Source organism: Blennius ocellaris, assembly GCF_963422515.1.
Source record: "Blennius ocellaris genome assembly, chromosome: 20".
Classification (NCBI taxonomy): Eukaryota; Metazoa; Chordata; class Actinopteri; order Blenniiformes; family Blenniidae; genus Blennius; species Blennius ocellaris.
In genome coordinates, this window is record NC_137669.1 from 5,532,653 (window position 1) to 5,554,112 (window position 21,460).

The 21,460-nt window shown below is 43.3% G+C and overlaps 1 protein-coding gene across 1 annotated transcript in view; it reads right to left on the reverse strand.

Moving 5' to 3' along the window:
- Nucleotides 1-21,460, reverse strand: part of ptprua (protein tyrosine phosphatase receptor type Ua) — a gene marked incomplete at its 5' end in the record, with an annotated part of 259,054 nt that overhangs the window by 13,608 nt on the left and 223,986 nt on the right. The window contains 7 exons of the mRNA XM_080516344.1: nt 3,708-4,022; nt 5,143-5,292; nt 7,037-7,172; nt 10,963-11,117; nt 12,060-12,176; nt 13,384-13,481; nt 20,275-20,311. Coding sequence (XP_080372470.1) covers nt 3,708-4,022; nt 5,143-5,292; nt 7,037-7,172; nt 10,963-11,117; nt 12,060-12,176; nt 13,384-13,481; nt 20,275-20,311 — 1,008 coding nt within the window. The remainder of the gene's footprint in view (nt 1-3,707; nt 4,023-5,142; nt 5,293-7,036; nt 7,173-10,962; nt 11,118-12,059; nt 12,177-13,383; nt 13,482-20,274; nt 20,312-21,460) is intronic.

Consider the following 21,460-nt stretch of genomic DNA (forward strand, 5'->3'; position numbering starts at 1 on the left):
GTGTGCCTGTGTGCGTGTGTGTGTGCATTGCAGGGCTGAACTGCTAATCCACTGGCAGCGAGAGGCGAGGAGGACGGAGACGAGGAGAGAGTGACAGAGGAAGAAGGACAGGTTGCAGCTGACAGGCATTGGTGGAAATGTTGAGAAGGAATGAGACATGACAGAGCGGTGATAGGGAGGCGGCGGCGGCGGAGCGGAGGGACCTGAGCGCTAGGCTAACGCCACGGCGGGGGAAGACGATAAGAGTGACAGCCGGCGCAAATGAAGCGAGCTGAGTGATTGTGGGACTGAAGTTGTTCTATGGCGAGGCTAGGAACGTGACGACCCCTTCTGCTAGTTGTGTATGAAGGGTGGGGGGGAGGGGGGGCTAGTGACACGTTGGCGATGCAAAAAAGAAAAGCGCTAGTCAAGCAGCGGTCTAATATTTCTGCTGTGATTTCCTGACTCGGGCTGGAACCTCCAGTAGCGAGCCACGCTCATGGGATTAATCGACGACGAATGTTTTGTTTCGTTTTAGTCGACAGACTCGAGAATCACCGGAGACGAGTGAGGAACTGAGCTGATTGCAGCTCATCGAAAGTGAGAATCTGCTAAAAATGTTCCAGATTTACTTATTTATTTTTTAATTTAAGGCTCTATGCTCAGTTTTTTTTTTGCTTGTCACCCACTGATTCATTATTATAGTTATAGTTTCCATCTGTTTTATTCAGAAAATTGTGGTATTTGGAGTGTATTAGCTTCTCAAAGCTATTTTAGGTTCATTCACAAAATTATAGTTATGTCATTGTCATTATGCTTAAATATACATAGAAGTACACAGTAATTACATCAAATGAAATACAGCATATTTAAAATTTACTAATAGAATGATGCATTTTAATGATTTAAGTGATTTTAAAAAACAGATGAACACGCCACGATTGCACAACTTCAAAGTAAAAGAAGCTGCTTTGTCACTGGTTGGATTTCACTAGAAGGGAAACCTTCATTTTGGAAACAGTAGATTGGTTTGTAACAGTATTTTTACATTGGAAATAGTTTATTTGTTGTTGTTTATACCATATTAGGTGCAGTTTACAAGTGAAAACACAAACATTTCATTGTGTTTTGGGGTTTGCTGAAATTGGACATTTTCAAATTGTGTAAATGCAAAACATTTCTGAAAGGCAACTGGAGAAACGATTCACTTAATATTCTTTATTTGGATTATATTTCTTTTCAAAATTGAGGACAGTAGTCCCGCCTGTTCACACCGACATTATTGTTACACTCTTTTGGATTTTATTCAGTTTATCATTCAATACCTGCAGCATCATGCGGCGGCAGGATCTATGGAAACATCCACAACAGCCTTTCATCAAGCTCATAATCTAAAACTTTGCTGAGAAACAAGTGGATGGCAATGCATCTGAAAATTTTGCCACGGACACGATGGGAATAGAATATTTGAAAGGTGTTCTGAGAGCAGCCAATTCGCTCGTCATCGGGTCAAAACAGCTCGTTTACATTCGAGACAGTCCTCAGCTGTCAGTTTCAAACGTTTTGACAGGTAAATAAATAATCACCAGTCGCTATTAGCACATAAACAGAGCAGCTTCACACATAATTCCTCTTTTCTTTTAAGAAGTTGGTTTTTTTTTTGCTGGCTGATATTTAGGGTTATTTTACTGGAAGACATATAGAAAAGTAGTGGGATTGGAGTTGCGCTGCAGCGGTTTTCAGCCACACAGGGATAAAAGGGTGTTACGAGTCCTTCCTCTTCTCTGAGAGGAAACCAACTCACAAGGCAGCCCGTTTGAATTCTCCAGGAAACAGGATCTGCTCTTCTGCTGGAGAGTCTGAAGGCGAAGTGGGCCGAGCTTCAGAGGGCAAGCTTGACAGCTTTTTTTTTGGAATTTATCGGTTTACATTGTTGTTTTTGCAGTTTTTCCACTTTTGTTCTGGTCTCCTCTTTGCCTCGCAGCGCTTGGAAGTGGTGTATCTTCTGCAGATAATAAGCACATTCCTCAGAAGAGAGGCTGCGGCGGTGGCACAAGTTTAATCGCAGGGCGCCGAGAAAAATAAGAAAAAGTCCAAAGGAATTAAACAGGACAGGAAGTGATACCACCGGCAACAACTTCTTCTTTGATAGTGGCAAGTTGTTTTGTTGAGTGTGGGTCTCCGAAACAGCGTAATGATAGAGTGTATGTAAATGCACCGTATAGCGCTAATCAATACCCCGCTGTGAAGAAAACGCTGCCATGCAGAGCAACTCAATGTCACCCGTGGCTAAATTACAAGTGGCAGGCTGATAAGTTGGAAGTTCGGGCGTAGCCTAATGAGATTTATACTAAAATTACTCCAACATCCAGGGTGCGCTCAGACAATTTCATCTCAAGCTGCTTTATGGAGGGCTGCGGGGACGGTGTATTTTTGTCGCCTAATGTACGAGATGGCACCTCGTCGGCTCCTGCCAAGACAAATCAGCCCCGTTTAATGTTTTTTGCGGAAGGTTGAACATCGTCAGCTTTCAAAACTGAGCAGAACTTTTTAGCACTTTTTTTTGTAAACCCAAAATTGTGACATAAAAGTAAAAAAAACAACCCAACAAGTCTATCTTCATAATATGATTTCTAACATGTGGTCGGTTTAACCTGTGATTGACCGGCAGTGTGTCCGGGTTCTACTGTGACTTTGCTCATATCAGCTCATGAGATGATGGTCTAAAAAAAATTAGTGGATGATCTGCTTCGTATAATAAACTTCTAAAAAAGATACTTTTTCTTCGTGGAGGAACCTTGAAATTCACACACACTAATACAAATTGAGTTTCGATGGCTTGAATTAGAAATGCTGGCCTGGAGAAGGGAGAAGGGTTGAGGTACAATATCTGCCTACAGGTGTTATCAGATAGTGCCATGCACATGAAACTGGATATTTCATGAAGTCAAACTGATTTTTATCTGAACCGCGGACATTATAAACACACTTCTGCTTTAGCCTTAATATATTAACCCTGCCAACCAACAACACAAGGTTAAAGGGTTATAGGATTGTGTCCAGGGAGGAGAATTAATGACATTTTTACACTTCTGGTTTAATTTTCCATTCTGCTTAACAATTCAAGTTCTTTATCGATTCTCATTACAGTCGAGCACTGACATGTGGGCAGAGGACGCTATTGAGACTACAGGGATGATTATTATTATTATTATTATTCCATCAAAACAAAGACATTTGAAGGCCTTTAACAAACTTAACTTTTTGTGAAACTGTATTCAGTTGTTAGGTCCAAAAAAAATAAATAAAAAAAATCTGAACATTTGAGGGAGGTAAACATTAGACTTGCAAAATGGCTCAACGGCGCCACCTGCAAAAATTGGAGAATCTAGAATCCTGTTTCACCGAGCGCTATGGAAATCGGCACACATGTAATTTGGAAATGAAACCTGCGAACCTCTGCTGCAGGGTTGATTCACTCCAGATGATTGAAAACATCCATTGAAACTTATCGTATTTCCTCCCTTTGATGAAATGTCCACTTTTGCGTGTTTGAAAGTTGGCCTGTTGTCGTCCGTCCTCCTGAAGTGGCTCACACTGCACACTTTGAGTTTAATGTGCACTCTTCATAGTATTGCATTAGTAATAGTAGTAATAGTATTAACATAAGCCCTGACTGAGGAGTTTAAAGTACCAATGGCTCCAGTACAGGCGAGGCCCCTCCTTACCCAGGCGGAGTTGGACTGGTTCAGCTGGTTGAGCATCACCACGGAGGTGCAGCCGTAGTCGTAGACGAGCCTCCAGAAGTCGGTGGTGGTTCCCGGCAGCGGGTGCGGCGTCACGACGAAGGCGGCGGGCCGGAGGAAGCTGTCGGCGAGCGCCGCGTTGATGTAGTTGCAGCTCTCGCCCTCGGTGGTGACGAGGAAGGCCAGCGAGCGGTCCGGCGGCAGCACGTCCATGCTGCGGTTCTTCTCGCGGTTGCGCGGCATCAGGGAGATGCTGCACTCTTCCACGTCCAGGTGAGGAGTCACGGAGTTCAGGGTCTGAGGGGGAGAGGCGGAGGCGACGGAGGAGGGAGGGGAGGGGAGGGAGGGAGGGAGGGGGGGGAGTGGAGTAGAAGAGAGCGAGCAGAGGAGATAATTAGAAAAAGGCTGGTGCGCTAGAGGACGCGTTAACATCCTCGATGCCGAGATAAAATAAGAAGACTGAGAATAGAGATTGTGATAAGAGGAGACGGACGCAGCGGAACAGAAATGGGATCAAAGGGAGACGGACAGAGGCAGTGGAAATATTCCAGCTCAAACGGCCCGGCTGTCAATAATCCACGAGCGCAATCTCTAATCATCTCTGGAAACTTGATGTATTATCAGTGGAAATACCCACAGGGGTTAAAAAAACCAACATAGTTCAAATACTCCCATACATTATGAACACAGTTTATAACAAATATATGGTGATTGAGGTTTGGCTTTGGAGAAGAGGTTTAGTCCATGCTGATTAAAGGATTTTCGAATTATTTTAGCTAACAGTTGCCCACCAATAGTGCCGCCTATAACTGGCATCCACTGGAAGAACAACCTTCGCATGATCTCGGCTGAAATCGCAAACTTTTGCCTCTTGCTATAACCTCTTATGCCTCTTGTGTAACTTATGCCTTTTGTTTAACGCCTGCAAAGACGTAGGCAGCCTTAGCTGGCGACTCCGTCACCCCCCCCTCTCGGAAAAAGAAAATTCTGTTTATTTTGCTCTCGATTACAGAATGCAAATATTCAAAATGGCACAAACTGATCATACACTGGACAGATGTTCCTAAACTGTTGCGAAAAAAGGGTTCTCTTGTTCCGTCATATTTTAGATTTATTTCTCAGCAAGTTTCAGCTTCAGCTGCTTTCGGGTCTTCGGTAAGCTGTAAGGATGATCGATGTGAGATTATCAACCAGGAAACAATGGCACAACAAAACACACACAACAGGAAGTTGAGGTGGATTGGATGCTCAGGAAACCCCAAGACGAGCGCCATCTTGGAACCTAACAAAGTAAACGAGTCAGGAACTCTCCTCGTTCAAGAAATGCACAAAGAGTGTTTTTTTTTTTTATTATTACTTTTGAAGGAAATAAATTAAATAACATTTTTTTTTAAACACCCTGCAGGACAAGTATTACCTGGAACTCCTCTCTGAGCTGCGAGGTGTTGCTCTGCGAGTCGACCTTCAGCATTTCCTTATAGGTGAGAGAAAACTCAGTGACGGGGACGGCGGTCTCCCCGCACAGGCAAGCCTCCAGGATGGCGTCGTGGATGAACACGTACTGCTCCTGAGACACGCAAAGGTGGCGAGTGAGCGAGGAGGGGAAAAAAAAACCCATTAACAAATACACAACCTGGCACAAACAGAAAAGAGTGGGGAAAAAAAACTAAACAAATAAAAAAAAAAAAAGCCCTTCGGTGCACTTCTGCGTGTTCCTGGCTGCTAATTGCCTACTTGTGAAGAACAATGCTGAGTTTAATTACTGCTGTTGAATGTTGACTAATAGTCAACTGTCAAAAGGTTCTTCACATGAAGCGAGCCCACTCTCAGGCATTGTTTTCCCAGCTGAAATCTGTCTATGAAAAAAAAAAAGAAAAATGCAGAAAACACACAACACAGCGAAGCCAAACGCTGCCCACACGCCACATTTAAATAACGTCACAAGTCGTGCAATTAACGGGAAAAACTAGGGGAATCAGTTTTGACGTCGCACCAAACAAAAGATCAAAGAGGCGAGGAGATACATTGAAAATTACAGGCGTGGAAAGCTGTCCCTCTTCCAACTTATTTATCTTTCTTAATGCGTTTCTGTAATTGCTGAAATAGGCTTTTGGACCGGTGGAGCGTCTTCGGCTGAGAGGTGAAGGGATGACATTAAATCCTCATTGTTTTGGTATCCGTGGTTCTGGCACACATTCCACGCGACTCTCTTCCAACTTTTAATAGTTTCATTTCTTCCCCTAATGAATGTTTTTCTCTGCGTTGTTTGTTTGAAGACCGAGAGTTCACACGAAGCACACTTTGAATAGAACAACACGCAGCCGCCGGTTTATTGATGCAATTAGAGCGAGAATCTCCGTACACAACTAGTTGTTTTTGTGTCTTTTTGTCCTTATACGTCAGTGTGACAGAGCCATGCTACGCTAACGTGGCTCCCGCTTCAGTAATTAATCCAATTTTGCTTCACCGCTTCACATCGTTTTGAGCTAAATGGCATTTAAATCAAAAATACCATTGTTTACTTGAGAGATTCAAGAGAAAGCAATAACTAGGTCAGTGAATTTGTTAATTTCATGCTGGTGTGTCCATGTTTTTGCCGTCAATGAAAGGAGGCATGGATGGCGTTTACAAAAGTATTTTTGTCTCGGATAAACCTGCCAGGTGAGGCCCTTGATAGACAACGGAGGTTAATAGTTACCAAATAAACTCGGTAAAATGAGAAGCCACATGGCAAAAAATGTGTCTATTGCAGTTCAGTAGGTCGATGTTTAAAAAAAAATAAAATAAAAAATAGAGCTTGAACCTAATAAACCTGCAAAGTTAGCATCTCGCTCCAAAACTGAGGTCCACAGTTAGCAGCTGAACTTAAACTGAAAGGAAACTAAGTGTGCTATTGGCCGGATCCACAGACGAGGTAGAAGAAGGTCACATTTCCCAATGAAAGCTTGCATACGTCTGCGATGTTATTCAATTAGTACGTTGCTAACCACCACCTGAGGTCAAGAGTTACCAACTAAATAACAACAGATGGTAAAAAACAAAAAACAAAGGTGGGTTGTTGCAGAGGGAACAGATGGCTGGAGCTTCAGCCCCAGGAGATGTACGTATGATGTTTTTAAAGCCCTGAGAAGCTATTCATTAAGAAGCAAATACAACGTCGGCATGTTTAGGGGGTCCGCTGACACGACAACGTGGAACTTTTCAAAACTGCCTCCTGCGCATGAGCATCACATCCATAGCAAATACATTTTCTGCATGTGATCATTTTACGGGGATATACAGTGATAGTTTATGCCGACATGATCACTCACTTCAGTCTGGATCATGTTGATGCGTCGGGAGCAGAGCGTCTTCACGCAGTTGTAGATGTCCACCACCCCTTCACACTCGGCCATATCCAGCATGACGTCCAGCACGATGTAGCAGCCGGTCCGGCCCGCCCCCATGCTGTCCCACACAAGAGAAGACGTCACAGACTCTCCTCCCGAGACGGTCAGGATCGCTCCGCCAAGAGGTTGTGGAAATCTCATGACTTCATTTTTTTTCCCCGGGAAGTGTAAGTTATAAAATATAAGTGAAAGTTAGAAAATCCTCTTGGTTTGAGAGACTGCAGAGACACTCACTAACGCACTCTGTGCTCCGACTTCATAACTCCACCATTACAAAGGCCTGTGTGGGTGTTTACAAATGCCTCCATTCTCTCTCGGTAGGCATTATTCTATAAAACTATGCCCGCGTTGGGAGTATTTCATTCCTCGACTAAAAGATCTGTCTTCATATTTCCACGCGCTTTGTGTTCGCGTTTCTCTGCAGTGCATCTGTGTCGTTTAACAAGCCCATCGTTTACCATGACATGGGCACAGATCGCTGCTTGAGCAGAGTTTGAATTTGGAAACGCAAAGGTAAATCAACAAAAGTAGCCCACGTGGCGTCGTAGTGCTGGAACGTGAAACAAGTTGCAAATTTTTTTATATATTATCGTTATTGAGGGAACATGAAATTCATGTTAATTCTTGCAGTTCCCTCCTAATAAAAACACCAATAATTTGAAGAAATTACCTACAAAAAGGCTCAGATAGTTATTTACATAGTTAATCCTTTAAGAACCGGTAATTCGGCAATACAACTGTAATTTATTGTAAACGGAAGCTTTTTGATAAAATCTACTTCAGTTTGTCATTTGTTTTTTCAGGTTGTAAGTCGGTACAATTCCACCTGATATGATGGTCATTTATGCCAGTTTTTGAGAATATTTACCCCAATTAGTATAACGCATAGAATTTAACTAACCACAGCTACATTATATTAACAGTTACATTAATTTCATTGTACCTTCTGATAACTTCTTCCAGAAAAACGCACATTTCTGGCCTGACATTTAAAGAGTTTCAAGAGTTTCCTTTTTTCCCCTTCATCTCAAAAGGAAAAAAAGAAATCGCCTCAATTACCCTGAACGTTATCCTCTGGGGTGGGAAGTTTTCATTTTCATTGCAACGTATTCATTGTTTTGTTTTTATCGATTATTTTCAGAATGAATCAAAACAAAACAAACAAACAAACCTCAGTTAGCATTATTTTGGCCACATAAATGCAGAAAACCTTCCTTAGTGTATCAGCTGGTTGCTTGTTTTTGGATGTTTGGTTAATTAGTTAACTATTGCCGGCGATTTTATGTAAAATTGTGTTAATTTACAGGTTTAGAGAAGATAAGCTTTAAGTCGGACAGTTGATTAATTGATCGACAGCACATATTTTGATGAATTATCCTCACCTGTATTATTGAGTGATCAAATTGAACAGACATTGAGATCCCGGTGTGATTGACTGACATGATCGGGCACTTTGATTCATAAACTTTCTGTAATTCCTGTGCGTCTTTAAACCAGAAACCGTTCTCCTCAGTGGTCGGGGGCCAAATGAACCGGAGCACAGGTGTAAACGTGCGCCAAGTGCCTGTTTACGTTCATTACCTCTGTGCTAATACACGGGAGATTACACAATCAGCGGAGCACTCGTTATTTCCACGCATAATGACATTTTATCGCCGCTCGTCGTGTAATCCGATCGTGTTGTTTACTCTCCTCTCGCGCATGGTGGAATTGAAGCGCCTCCACACTCGCAGCTTGTTATTTCATCTGATTATTTTGACAGAAACACACGAAAACCAGTTTATTATTCTGACAGAATGCTCGGTTGCTGATGGGACATCTCCAGCCGTCCTCCTGGATCGTTAGTGGCGTGGAGGAAACTCACACTGCTGACAGACGGAAGGTCGGGGCTGCACTTTAACGTGAGTGCTAGCAGAATTACGACGCTGTGAATCAACTGCAAACGGTGGTGACATGCAAGTAGCGACCAGAGGGAAATGGCGGTTCCTGGGAGTCGGATACAAATTGGCAAGTCACGCTCTTTCTCACGGACCTCGACTGTCTGTCGTTGCGTTGCCGTGGATACTGAATGATTTGCACGAACGCAGGTTAAATCACTTTAAACGCTCAGTCTCATTATCGCAATCAGAATTTGAGTACAGGCCCCATTAAGGCTTTACTGGTAAAAGGTAAATGATCTAATTCCTCGACAATTATCCCATGACTTGTGTTTTCTCCGCTCAGCCATGTTTCTCTTCTTGCTTGATTGGTTCTAAATGGTCCTGGACATGAAACGAGTCAATCAGACATGGCAGGGGGACAATTGTGCTTCATTTGTGAAAAGAAATACAACTGATTTTTCAGATTACAAAAACAGACTTTAAAAAGAGAAGAATTGAATCTGGATAAATGATTAACCACAGGAGCACATCTGGGTTCCTGCCAAGCTTCTTATTTAAAAAGCACATGTGGGCCTTGAACATGCAGTTTGTTGATATGCTCATAAACCAGTGGGTGGGAATGTAGTCAGTGGTTTCTGGGTACTGTTGAACCATCAAGTATCTATAATAATGACTGACCTATTGGTGGGATTCAGTTCAGCAGCAGCAACTTCAAAGGTTTAACAGAGTCCAAGAAAATACATCTACTGAAGCACATCAGCTTAAAGATCCAGAGAACTTTGAGCCAATTTCACCAGAGGCACATTAACGATTGCCAAGAAGTCCAGACAATCTGGAACATATTGACTTTGAGGAGAATTAACAGCCTTTGAGTATCTTCCAGAACTGTGACAAATGTGAAATCAAGACTTGTACACTTTGGCTTCTTGGGCATCCATTGCCACAATTTGAATCAAGCGCCTTCCTGAGCATTTCTGAGATACGACCCCTCTTGAGGCATAAAAACTGGCATCATCTGCATCTATGAACATATTGACTTCCAGACCTAAACCTGCATCAAGTGAAATTTAAGATTCCTGTGAACTGTTTAACAGTGGCTCTCTGTTTGAACCCGTGGCAGCTTTATACCTCAGAAAAATCTTCAGGATGATAAAGTGCGTCAGATTTATCTCACCACGAAAAGCAGGCAAACATGCAACTACATCACTTTGCAGATTTGATGGTACGCCAGCTTTTTTTTCCTCATGACTGCACTGATTTGTTTTTTTTGTTTTCACACAATTGCCAACTTTTTGGGATGTTCATGTATTTATTTTCTAATATGACACTACTTAAAAAAACAAAACAACCCAAAAACCCCAGCATAAACCGGTTCTAATGTATGCGAAGGTACTCGTCAGTAAATCCTGTTTGCTGTCGAACCTCCAGGATCCCTTGATAAGCTGTCCGATAGATTCACAGCTTTGACAGCAGCCTACAAGAACTATATGCGTGTGATTTCAACAGAATTTAAAACAGGAACTGATGGTGCCATTAATGTATAGTTCTCGACATGTGAACAGATGTATCAACAACAGATCAAAGGTTGTACAGAAGTGTACATTAATTAACGCCGTGAATAAACGAAAGCCACAGTCACTGTCCTTGACAGTCAAAAATCCCACTGCCTCCGTCTTTCTCAAATTCCTTATGAAGATGTGTGGAACACAACTTTTTTATATTTGTCATTACCTTGGCACACTCTCCGCTAACACATTCGCAGCACTGTGAGGCTGACAGCTATTTTGGGAAACCCAGACGAGCACAACACGAGGCAGACTAAATCGCTGCAAATTAAGTGTATCGCAATGTGTTGAACATGGCAGGAGGAAGATATGAGAGAGAGAACCTCTGAAAATGGAGCTATATATGGAGGCACCATCTGTCTGTGTATGTATGCCTCATCATCAGGAGGGAGGCGGGGTTTACCTGCAGTGAACTACCACAGGACCGGCGTCTGGAGGTGTCGAGGCCTTGACACGGCGAAGGAAAGCGAGGAGGCCTGTGGCGTGGTACGGCACGCCGTGCTCGGGCCAGGATGTGAAGTGGAATTGGCAGACTTCATGTTTGGCGGGATAGCCTCGCTGCAAGACACAATGAGGAAGGAGACCACAGCCAAAACCCATTAAAGCTACAATAAGTATGATTTATTGCCCCCCTGGAGATAAAAACAGCGACTCAGAGGTCGGTAGCTGCATGGTATAATGAACAATTTAGAACAATAAAGAAACCAGCACGAAAACCGGAGAGGAAATGGCAGTTAACTCAATTAGAAGTAGTTTAAACAGCCAAACTGGAGCTGCCTACTATTCCACCCTTAATAGAAGAAAGCAAAAAACCAGCCTCGGTTTCTCTCCAGCAGTGTCGCCAGGCTGACAAAAAAGGTCACAGCTTTGTCAAACCTCATATCCCTTCAACATGGCTGCGTTGGGTGGTGTCAGTCACCGTAGCCTTTAATCTGTTGTCAGTCTGGATGGTTAGTTCGCTGTTAGATTATGCTGGCAGACAGTTTTTGCACTTGGTTGGTTGATGATCCATTTACTCACCTGCTCCCTATGGGGAGCACTCTTATTGAAGAAAGACTAATGTTATGTGTCCATAACCGCCGTCAATTTCTCACTTCCCATTCAGCGTCGACGTGAAACGCACCACGGAGCGTGGCGGGGGAGTTCTGGAGCTGCGTTGCGTTGCCCCGGAGCTCATTTGCATAAAGTAGAATCCTGGCTACTTTATGCAAAGTACACAGGAGGTCCGATGCGACGCAAAAACCAAAGCAAGGACAGATTCAACTGCGCAGCTTATATTGAGTCTCTTGGTCCGGTTTGAATTAAAAGCCTCTTTTTACCTTAACACCACCTAGTGGTTCGTAAGTGTCATGTCCGCTAAGCGCGCTGTGTTCAGATGCGTTGCTTTCTCATGCGAGACAAAACATCCCTGTAGACATGTGAATGTTTCAAACCATCACAAAGAAGAGCTGTGATCAAACGCGACGGTATTACAGGCTGTGAACCTGAGAGTAGACTCACCCGCTCCATGGCGAAGGTGCGCACCGTGTACTCCGCCAGCGTTTCTGTCTTAAGTAGCGTTATCTTAATGTCGCCGTAGAGCTCCGTGTCATCGGGCCAGTACTTACAGCACTTCATCTGCAGAAACAACAGAGTTAAAAAAAAATACAATAAAACCCAACAACATTTAAACACACACATACGCACGAGCTGCTGATTTACGTCAACACTTTCAAAGAACGGAGCGTCTCATTATTTTCTCCTGAACACTCTGCTGTTCCAGACTTTTGCTGGAAAGACTCGGCAATGACGACCCAAGCTAATGGAGGTGTTGCTGTATTGCAGGTGAAAAGGTACAATTCTGGGGCACTCCTAATGATATAGGCTTTCTGCAAAACTTGTTAAAATGTGAGTTTATTTTCATTTTAACCTTTCATTGGCACAAAATGAGATGCCTGAGCATTCGCGCAACTCTTGCTTATGAATGAAAAAAGTTTAAAGTTCAACCGGCTTAATGGCCGTGCTTGTTACTTTCACCGTGTTTCCAAAAAGTCAATGGACTCACGACGAGCCCTTGTCCTCATATTCCTACAGATGAACTCAGCCTTTGGCCGTCAGCTATCGCTCCCATCATAAACTTCCACAATTGACTCATTCCAAATAAAGAGCTGTCACTGCGCGTGCGTAAATCTCCCCCTCCCTCGCTGATGAAAATCTTCTGCTCATCTGCTTGTAAACAAACATGGCCGACCCATAGTGGTTTGAGTCGCGGTCCGTATTCTCGTTTTATCCTCCATATCAGTAGTTTTATAGTGACTCTCCCTTGATAGCATCTCATTTCTCTACATTTTGTTCACGTTTATAGCATACTGTTCTCTGCACACAAGTTGCATTAAAAAAAACAATGGACAGCGCCCTCCCGTGGCCGAGCATACTAACTACACCGTTGTCAGTGTGTTCACTGCTGCAGTGTAAACAAACCCCAGTTTTTTTTTTATTGGATTAGGGTTTGTCACCTGAAACGTCGTGTAAACGGGGCTTTAAACTAACCAACTGTATCCAACATACACAGTGATGGTTAGTACAACATTCTACAGTATTCCGTCGTACACATCGAATCTTTGACCTTGCACTTCGGCCACCAAGGTAAAAACGGTGATCAGTCAAGATCAGACAGCGGCAGCGACTTCCTCCCACACACCTCATCTCACGGTGGCAGCGCGCCATATATACTGTATACATGGAATGATATAAAAGGGGAGCTCCAGGAATACTCCCCCCTCCCGCCGCCATCCATCCTGAAGAGGTCACGGGACAAGAAAGGGAAAGGGGGGGGGAAACCTACCCTGCCCACCTCCACCAGCTTGGTGATCATGACAATACTGAAGCAGTTCTCCTGCCACACCATCCGCCAGAAATCGTAGATCATCTCCTGCTTGGGGCCTGCGGAGATATACGGCAGGGGGGGGGAGGTATGGGTGTGGGGAGCAAGGTGGGAGAAATGGAGAGCGAGATAGGGTGGGGGAGGGAGGGGAATGGGAGGGAGGATAAGGAGGGCGGAGAGATGAGTCATATATCAGAGAAAATAGCAGCAATAACCATCAGCGTGAGGCGCTGTGTAATTCGTGCCAGGGAATGGAGTAACAATGTGTCATTCATGAACTATTGCCCGCACTCTGTTCTTCTAATACTACGGAGAAAATGTCATTTCAATACACCCACAAATCCTTGGCCCATTGTGCAAACAAGCGCTGGTGTTGCTTTTCCCAGGCACCGGTGGCTGACACACAAATCACACCTCCTCCCTCCCCCCCCTCCGAGAAGATGACACTTTCATTGATTTCATTACACTCTGGCATTGATAATATCACAAGGTCCTCCCTCATACAGACTCTCCTGCCAAACAACACGCAGAGCACCTCTTCCCATGAACAAGGTGTCCCACCCCCCACCCCCCCCACCCCCCTACCCCAGCCCTTCATTGTGTTAAAGTATCACCTTGTAAGATGATAAGATGTCTTTATACAAAATAATGCTCACGTACGGGCGGATAAATAAAACCTAGAATAGTCTGTTGAAGAGCTTTATGTTACAGTAGTATATTCTTAAATGACTATGGGTTGGGTGAGGCTGCCCCCCCCCCCCCCAAAAAAACAAAACCCTACTCACACTAAATATTAAAGTTGATTGAATGTCATACGCCCTAATGTTTTTCACGTATTAATGTATTCTAGACAGTAATCAAAAGCCGAACTCTTGCTATGATAAAAAAAAGATGCTGCAATTTTATCTCATCTCTAGCGTACAGTAATATTAATATCATTCAGTTTCTATTTGTTTTAAAGTACAATGGGTGGCAGAGCTTTCAGCTCTCAGGCTTCTGATTCTGACACAGTCTGTACTTTTAAGGTTAGGCTTATGACTTGTCTATTTAATGGAGCTGACAGCTCGGGCTGCTTCATGACATCCTGGACCATCTTCTAGTGACGCTGCTGTCGGTTTAGGCTGCTGGAAGATCTGCACTGAACCACTGGAGACCAGAACGTCTCCGACTCCGAGTCCGGTCCTGCGGGTTTCCTTCTTTCCACCGTCTCGTATATTTGCTCACGTCGAATTGTTGGGTGTTAATCTGTAAAGGTTTCCTGAGATAATGACTTGATAGAAAACATAGCGAATGATCTTTTATCATGATTTCATCCCAAAATGATAGTCTGAAAAGACATTCCTCTTCACCCTCACATGTTTCCGTATTGTGCTATACTGCAAACATTACATTGTTCTTACGATGCACTCTTACTGCAGGTATACAGTATATTTAAAGTGCGACATGTGGCACGTCTTTGTTTTGCTGTTCTCTGAAGGTTATTAAAAACACATTAGTGAGTTTCTCTGGGTACTGGTGCAACATAGAAAACAGACAATATAGCATTTAGTTTTTTATGAATACACACAAACACTGCTGATATAGGCACTAATAAGAACACCTATTTTATATTAACTTGAATTTACTTAAACAAAGAAAAACACTTTTACAGAGGATTGTGTGGATCGAGTGGGTGTCGGGCCCACTTCCTGTTTATTTGTCTGTTTATATCTGTAAATGTTGAGTCTAAATTTACAGGGCATTATATTGGCTTGCATAATGAATGTACTGTATAGATGTCAGTCAATCCGGTGAATGGCGTGAGGTTGCAACAAGTGCCTGGAGTTTTCAATTAACGCACTTGTTCAAGAACTGAAATATCCATTTCAGATCAAACAGTAACAACCACATCTGCTGTATTTTTAAATATGTGTCGTAACTGTACTGTATTCTTATATATGGCTATATGTTTGGAAACAACCAAGTGGCTTTTTGGGGCAGTTTACCGCTCCGTGTCGAAGGGATATTTCGAGGTTTCTGAGAAAAGTGACTCTTTTTATGTGAATCCTTTTCATGTCGGTGGTTCTTTTTCGGTGGTTTTCCCTCAAAGAGACCAAGACTCCAAGCTTCTTGGATGCAATTCAATAGTGTATAAATACAACAGCTTCCCCACAAAAGCACACAGTGAGCCAGTGTCTTCTAAACAAAGTGTTGCATCAGGAACTTTTTTAGAATGGTAGTAAATTGCGATGTTTTTACACGTAGTTTGTCCATTTCATTAGCAACATTAGCACGGACTGTCAAAACTGAAACAAAGAGTTGAGTATCAGGGCTTCATAATGTAAGATAGTGTGACCAAATGTGACATTATCATTATATAAGGCTGATAAACAAATGCCTGCATAGAAATGTGAGGCGATCAAGGTCTTGCACAGATAATAGCCGTGGACTTGGATCGTCCCCTCAACCAGCCCTACGTGCTCTTGGCTTCAGACTGTAGCAATAGAAGTTAATCAAGAGCTTCACTGTCTTGAATCAACTATAACCATTCGGCAAAATGAATGACGGATTGTAAGAACAACTCTTTTTTAATTCTTACGGAACAATAAAGGTTTCCCAATGAACAGATGTGTCAAATCATCTTGTTCAAAGTCACAAAAGGGGCTGCTGCAGCTCCGTCCATCTTCTAATCCCAATATTGTCGGCTTGATCCTCCACCCGACAACGTGTCCAAGACCCTGAAGGTTTCTCTAATGGCATGGCTTCGCCTATGTTGGGTAGAAGTGACAAATCATGTCGAGGCTGTTCAAGAGGGAAATGTGTCTTTTGACCAGTTCAATCTCAACATTTAACAAACTGGTTCCCCGACCAATATCCTGCACTGCATTCATTCTTCCTTCCTCGTTTCCATCATTCCCCAGTTGATGAGTTGACTAAAAGATTTCGACGTGTCACATGCTCCATATTTCTTCCTCCCTAATGGAATTTCTGGACGATTCCTGAAATGAAGAATAGCTGGAGGCGTATTCCAGCAGGTCCACACTAAGATGAAGCTACAGCCAGGGGAGACTTGACAATCAAACAGATATGATTGAATCCTGTGGTCTTGGTCAAGGTACAAATTGAAAGAGCTGATCCACTGAATGAGCTTTTTATGGGAAGCCTTTTGAAAAGGGGGCATCGCTCTAATCCATTTGACTGGATATCCAACCAAATGGAACGGGGCCTCGGCTTTCATCTGGACTGAAATGTTTGCACCTTTGATGAAATTTGGTTAAAAAAGAAACCAAAAACTTGCTGTACAGATAAATACTCTGTTTCCACACCGCTTCCTCTTTAATAGATATAGACCCAAAAGCCTTGGACGACAAGCCCCAGGTCAAACATGCAAAGACAATATGAGCAGGATGAGGAAAAGTCTCATTTTCCTGATAAATCGCATCCGCAGAGCTTTTTCAGAGCAGCCGGCACTGTGTTGTATCGACCCACGATAATCCGTGGCTCGCGTCTGTGTCCAATGAGAAATGTGGGGCCGCCACGTTACCTGCTCACCTGCTCCCTTTCAATGTTGGGTTCCCCAACATCAAACCCCCTCCCCTGTTAGCAATCACTGCGGTAAGCCTCCACGTGCATTAGCGAGATGAGATGTTAATGTTTCAGCAGCAGCCGGAGGGACGGGGTGAGTCTGCAGTGGAGAGACGGATGGTGTGTGATCCCGGCAGCTGGGGCCGGATCTGTATGCAGCGCCACAGTAGCAACGCTTTCTGAAACCGGGGCTTATTCAGAGCAACGCCTGGCAGTTTCTCCTCCCCTCGCTCAAACCCCCCCCCCCCCCCCCCCCCCCTGGATCTCATGTCTCTGGACATAATGGAGTCAGCCCCCAGAGCACCTGCTGCCTGCCGCAGAGACACAACTGCCTCAAGACTCATCGGAGACGTAAGGGATGATCCTCGACCCGCGGCACCAAAGTACCAGGGGCACACGACAGCCTTAATGGTGTGGCACGTGTACTGTATGTTGGAAGTGTGTGGAGAATCTCTGTCACACAAGAGGAAGTAAGACATGGCCGGTAATTAACATACTAGAAGTGACTGTGCTTTGGTATGTCATCTGCAACAGTGGCCTCGAGGTCTATTTGATTTTATTTTGTGTTGGGCTTGTAGTTTTTTGGTCGAGGAGGAAGGGGCGGGGGAATGCATTAAGCCCAAAGCCACTCAGGTAATCAATTCATTATTAAACAGCAGTTAATGCTCATTCTTGTGCTTTCAGGTTGATTAGTTTTGTTTAAGAGAGTACAATTTAGAAAATGAAAAATTGGTGTGCCTCCTGATCAGAAGGCTCAGGTTCGATCGCCCGTCTTTCCATGTGGTGAATCGACCTTGAGCATTTTGAAACCCTACTTGCTCCCACGATTCTTGATATTTTCATGTCTGTTTAGTTTATTACTGAAGTTTTCACCTTATAATAGAAATGAGGTGATAATATTTAACATTTTAGCCACAGAGATTTCCAACAAAATCTAAAAGTTGTATTTTTAACTTCATTTTGAAACTTTTCACGTTGTTCTTAAAAAGGTTTTGGCAGAAATTTTCAAAATCGGATAAAGAATTTGTCTTTGACATTTCATCATCATTTATACTCGGACCTGATATTACTAATTTGCCTTTATCATCTTTTCATTTATCTTTCAGTAGAAATACCTGTTGTCTACTTTGTACTACCTTCATATGATAGCATTCCCATCAATATTGAGCAAGATGTGGAATTTCACAGCTAATTAGAGTTGATAAGAAGCCGTGATTATAGCTGTCATCAAATTAGCCATGGATTAATTTCCTTTGTTCTTCACCGTGTCCTGATAATCATACGTGAATTGTCGAGACACGCGAAATACACAAAACTCTCAAGGGAGAAATATCAACCACTGAGAAAATGATGGCACTAGTTAAAGTGGATTGAAGGAATAATTAGAAGGTTTAAGGAAACTTGTCATAGAGACTACTACAAGATGAAGTTTGGCGTTTTGACCGTACGCCATTGGCCTGGATTTTTCTCATGTAAAAGCCAGATACTGTACAACTCGTCAAAATCCCTGAATTGGTGAAACATGTGTGAATCAAAGGACTTAATCTGTCTCCATTCTTTTGGTATTTTTTTCCCCAGGATATGTAGAAGTAAAATGTAGAAAATCAGCTTTCCAAGTCTTTAATATTTAAACTGGGTTACTTTTTGTTTGACTGATCTTTAAACCTGCAGCTACCTGAAAAATTGTATATACATATATATATGTATGTATATATATATACACTTGAAAGGCACATTGTGGAACTTCTTCCACTTCTCTATATCCTCTGCAGGAGAAGGAGAGAGAATATTTTTTCAGAGGTTACTTTTGAGAAGCGACAGAATTGAGACCAAAGTGAAAGATGGCGGGGAAATCAGAGGGGATTACTGAGTGAGGAACACATTCGCTGAATAAACAGGATCAGAGCCGGGCTGGAATAAAGAGAGTCTCTCTCTCTTTCTCTCTCTCTCTCTCTTTTCTCTCTCTCTCTCTCTGTGGGTACGAGTGTTTTCCACTTGGGAAATGCAGCCGGTATGTGGAGGGTATCAAACCCACATCAGAGCGCCGGTGGGGAGGCGAGACGTGAGCCAACTACTTCACACGCTCGTGTTACAGTGACGACTGACTGACAGTTACAGTCCTGGATCTGCGGAGCAGATTGAGATGACGCAACCCAGACTTCCTGTTTGCACAGTCGGATGCTGAATAAAGGTAATGTTCTAATTAAAACTCAGCTTGATCGTCCTTCTTTGTAAGTAATGACGAGCATCAACCGACCAGCCAGAGCCTGTCAGTGGCAGGAAGCGAGGATTCGTTTTGGGTGCAATTATGACACAAGTAACTGTAGATCCTGGGTTTAGAAAATAAAGCTCCTGCTAGCTTGTGAACAAGAAAATCATTTGTTGTGTTTTGGGTATCACTGTGCACGGTGAAGGTGCTTTACACATCTTAGAGGCCAGAGCAGTAGACTTAGGATCAGGAGGTTGAAGGTTCTATTCCCACAGCTGGACTGGTCACCACTGTGAGTCCCTGAGCATGACCTTTAACCCCCTCCCTCCCCCAATATGGCTGCCCCCTTAGAACTTGGATGGTTCCATGTGGAAACACAGACTTTCCCCCAGTGGATTAATGAGGTATGATTAGATTAGCTTTGCATTCCCCCCACTGCAACTCTATACTGCCACCTAATGGACAAACAAAACATTACTCAAGTTTAACATTGTGCACCTTTAAAGTTTATAAAGTGACTTTCTGGAGGGACCTCTTAATTTATAATGAATGGGTTGTGTGACTTTTTTGTCTTGTAGGATGAGTGTTTGTATGTATTTGTTTTCTATTGTGGTATTTTTTGCTCCTCTTTTATTACGGTCCACTTCCTGTTGCCACGATGCAAATATCCCTATTGTGTGACGAATAAAGGATTATCCTATCATATCTTTAGAATGAAACGGAAATAGAAAAAAAAAACTAATATATTGTTATGGGGTGCGTGTCAAACTTGTTTACCCCAATATATATATTTTGAGTTAGATGGACTATTTAAAAAAAAAAAAGAAAGTATACTAATCTGTAAATATCCGCAACTCCAAATATTGTCTTCCCCGTTTTAACCCGAACAAATCTGCTTACGTGAAAATGTAATTTAATATCTTTTTTCAAAGCTTGAAGGAGGAGGAACAAAATAATATGACACGAGTTTCATTTTAAACCTGTGCTTGCTCATCACACTGATTCGTGGTTCAACCTTCATACTGTCACACCTCTACGACAAACAACAACATCATCAGCGGAGGTCGCCGCGCGCTCACCTTGAGTGGCGATGAAGTGGTTGGATCGCTGGTAGCCCTGCGTGACAGAGAAAAGACGAGTTAATGATTACACCGGCACATGATGGAGTGAGACCCGGACGACCCCCCCCCCCCGCCTCTTCCTCCCTCCCTCTCCGTTCCCTTCGAGTCAAAACTTCCCCATGCCGCCCCGAACAGGTGACAATTTGTACGGGAAGCAAAAATCTGCTAAAAACGTGTAAATGGCCGTCGCTCTCCTCGCTCGCGTTTGAAAGTCAGGCGAGGTGCTTTGCATGCGGCCGGGAGTCGTTCAGGCGGCCGATCAAAGCCGAGATTGACAAATGAAGGATCTCCAGCCCTGGGAGTAATTCCACCTGAGAGACGCTGACTGATCGGACCGTCTGCTTCCTGCACTGCGGCGCATTAGCAGGGCGATGATACAGTGCAGGCAGGTTGGGAGGCTGTTAGCCGCGTCTTGGCTGTCCACCAGGAATGGAAAAAAACCAACAAAACAAACAAACATCGTGCCTGGAATCTAAAGCAGCCCGTGCAATAAATATTAGCACTGCTTCTGTGATTAACAAGTGCGGTAGAGAAACGCACAAGATAGATGGAAACACAGTATTCACCTCCAACGTCCAGTTTCTCCCTGCTCTGATGAGACAACACATTTAGCCGGAAGATCAAAGAAGATCAAAGATAAAACTGTTTTCGACAAAACAGTGGTAATTAATGAAACCAATATCCTGTAAAATACACGGCTGCCCAAATATTCTGGTTTCAAAAGTTGTCTTTTCCTCATTCGTGGTAAAGCTGCTGACGCGTCTGGTTTCTGAGACAATTGGGTCATAACACTAACTACGCTCAAGGATTTGCACCGACGAGGACCCCTCCACCCAGATGTTACTTCATTGCTGTCGTTAAATCATTCTTGTGGAGCCTGCTCTGTCTGTCGTTTTACATTTCTTTGTCCTATTCAGACAAGCAGCAGGGAAAAGTCGTCCAAGAGGAGTGTATACGTGTCTCACACACTGTCCACATCTGCATGTTTCAGCCAGATGACAGAAAGGAAAAAAAAACAAAAAACATTCAATAACACGAAATTGATGATATCCACTATAAAACAGTGGTCTGACCAGTTTCCTCTACATCACTTCTTCATATACATTTTTCCCAACAGCAGGCAAGCAGAACAACATTAAGAAAC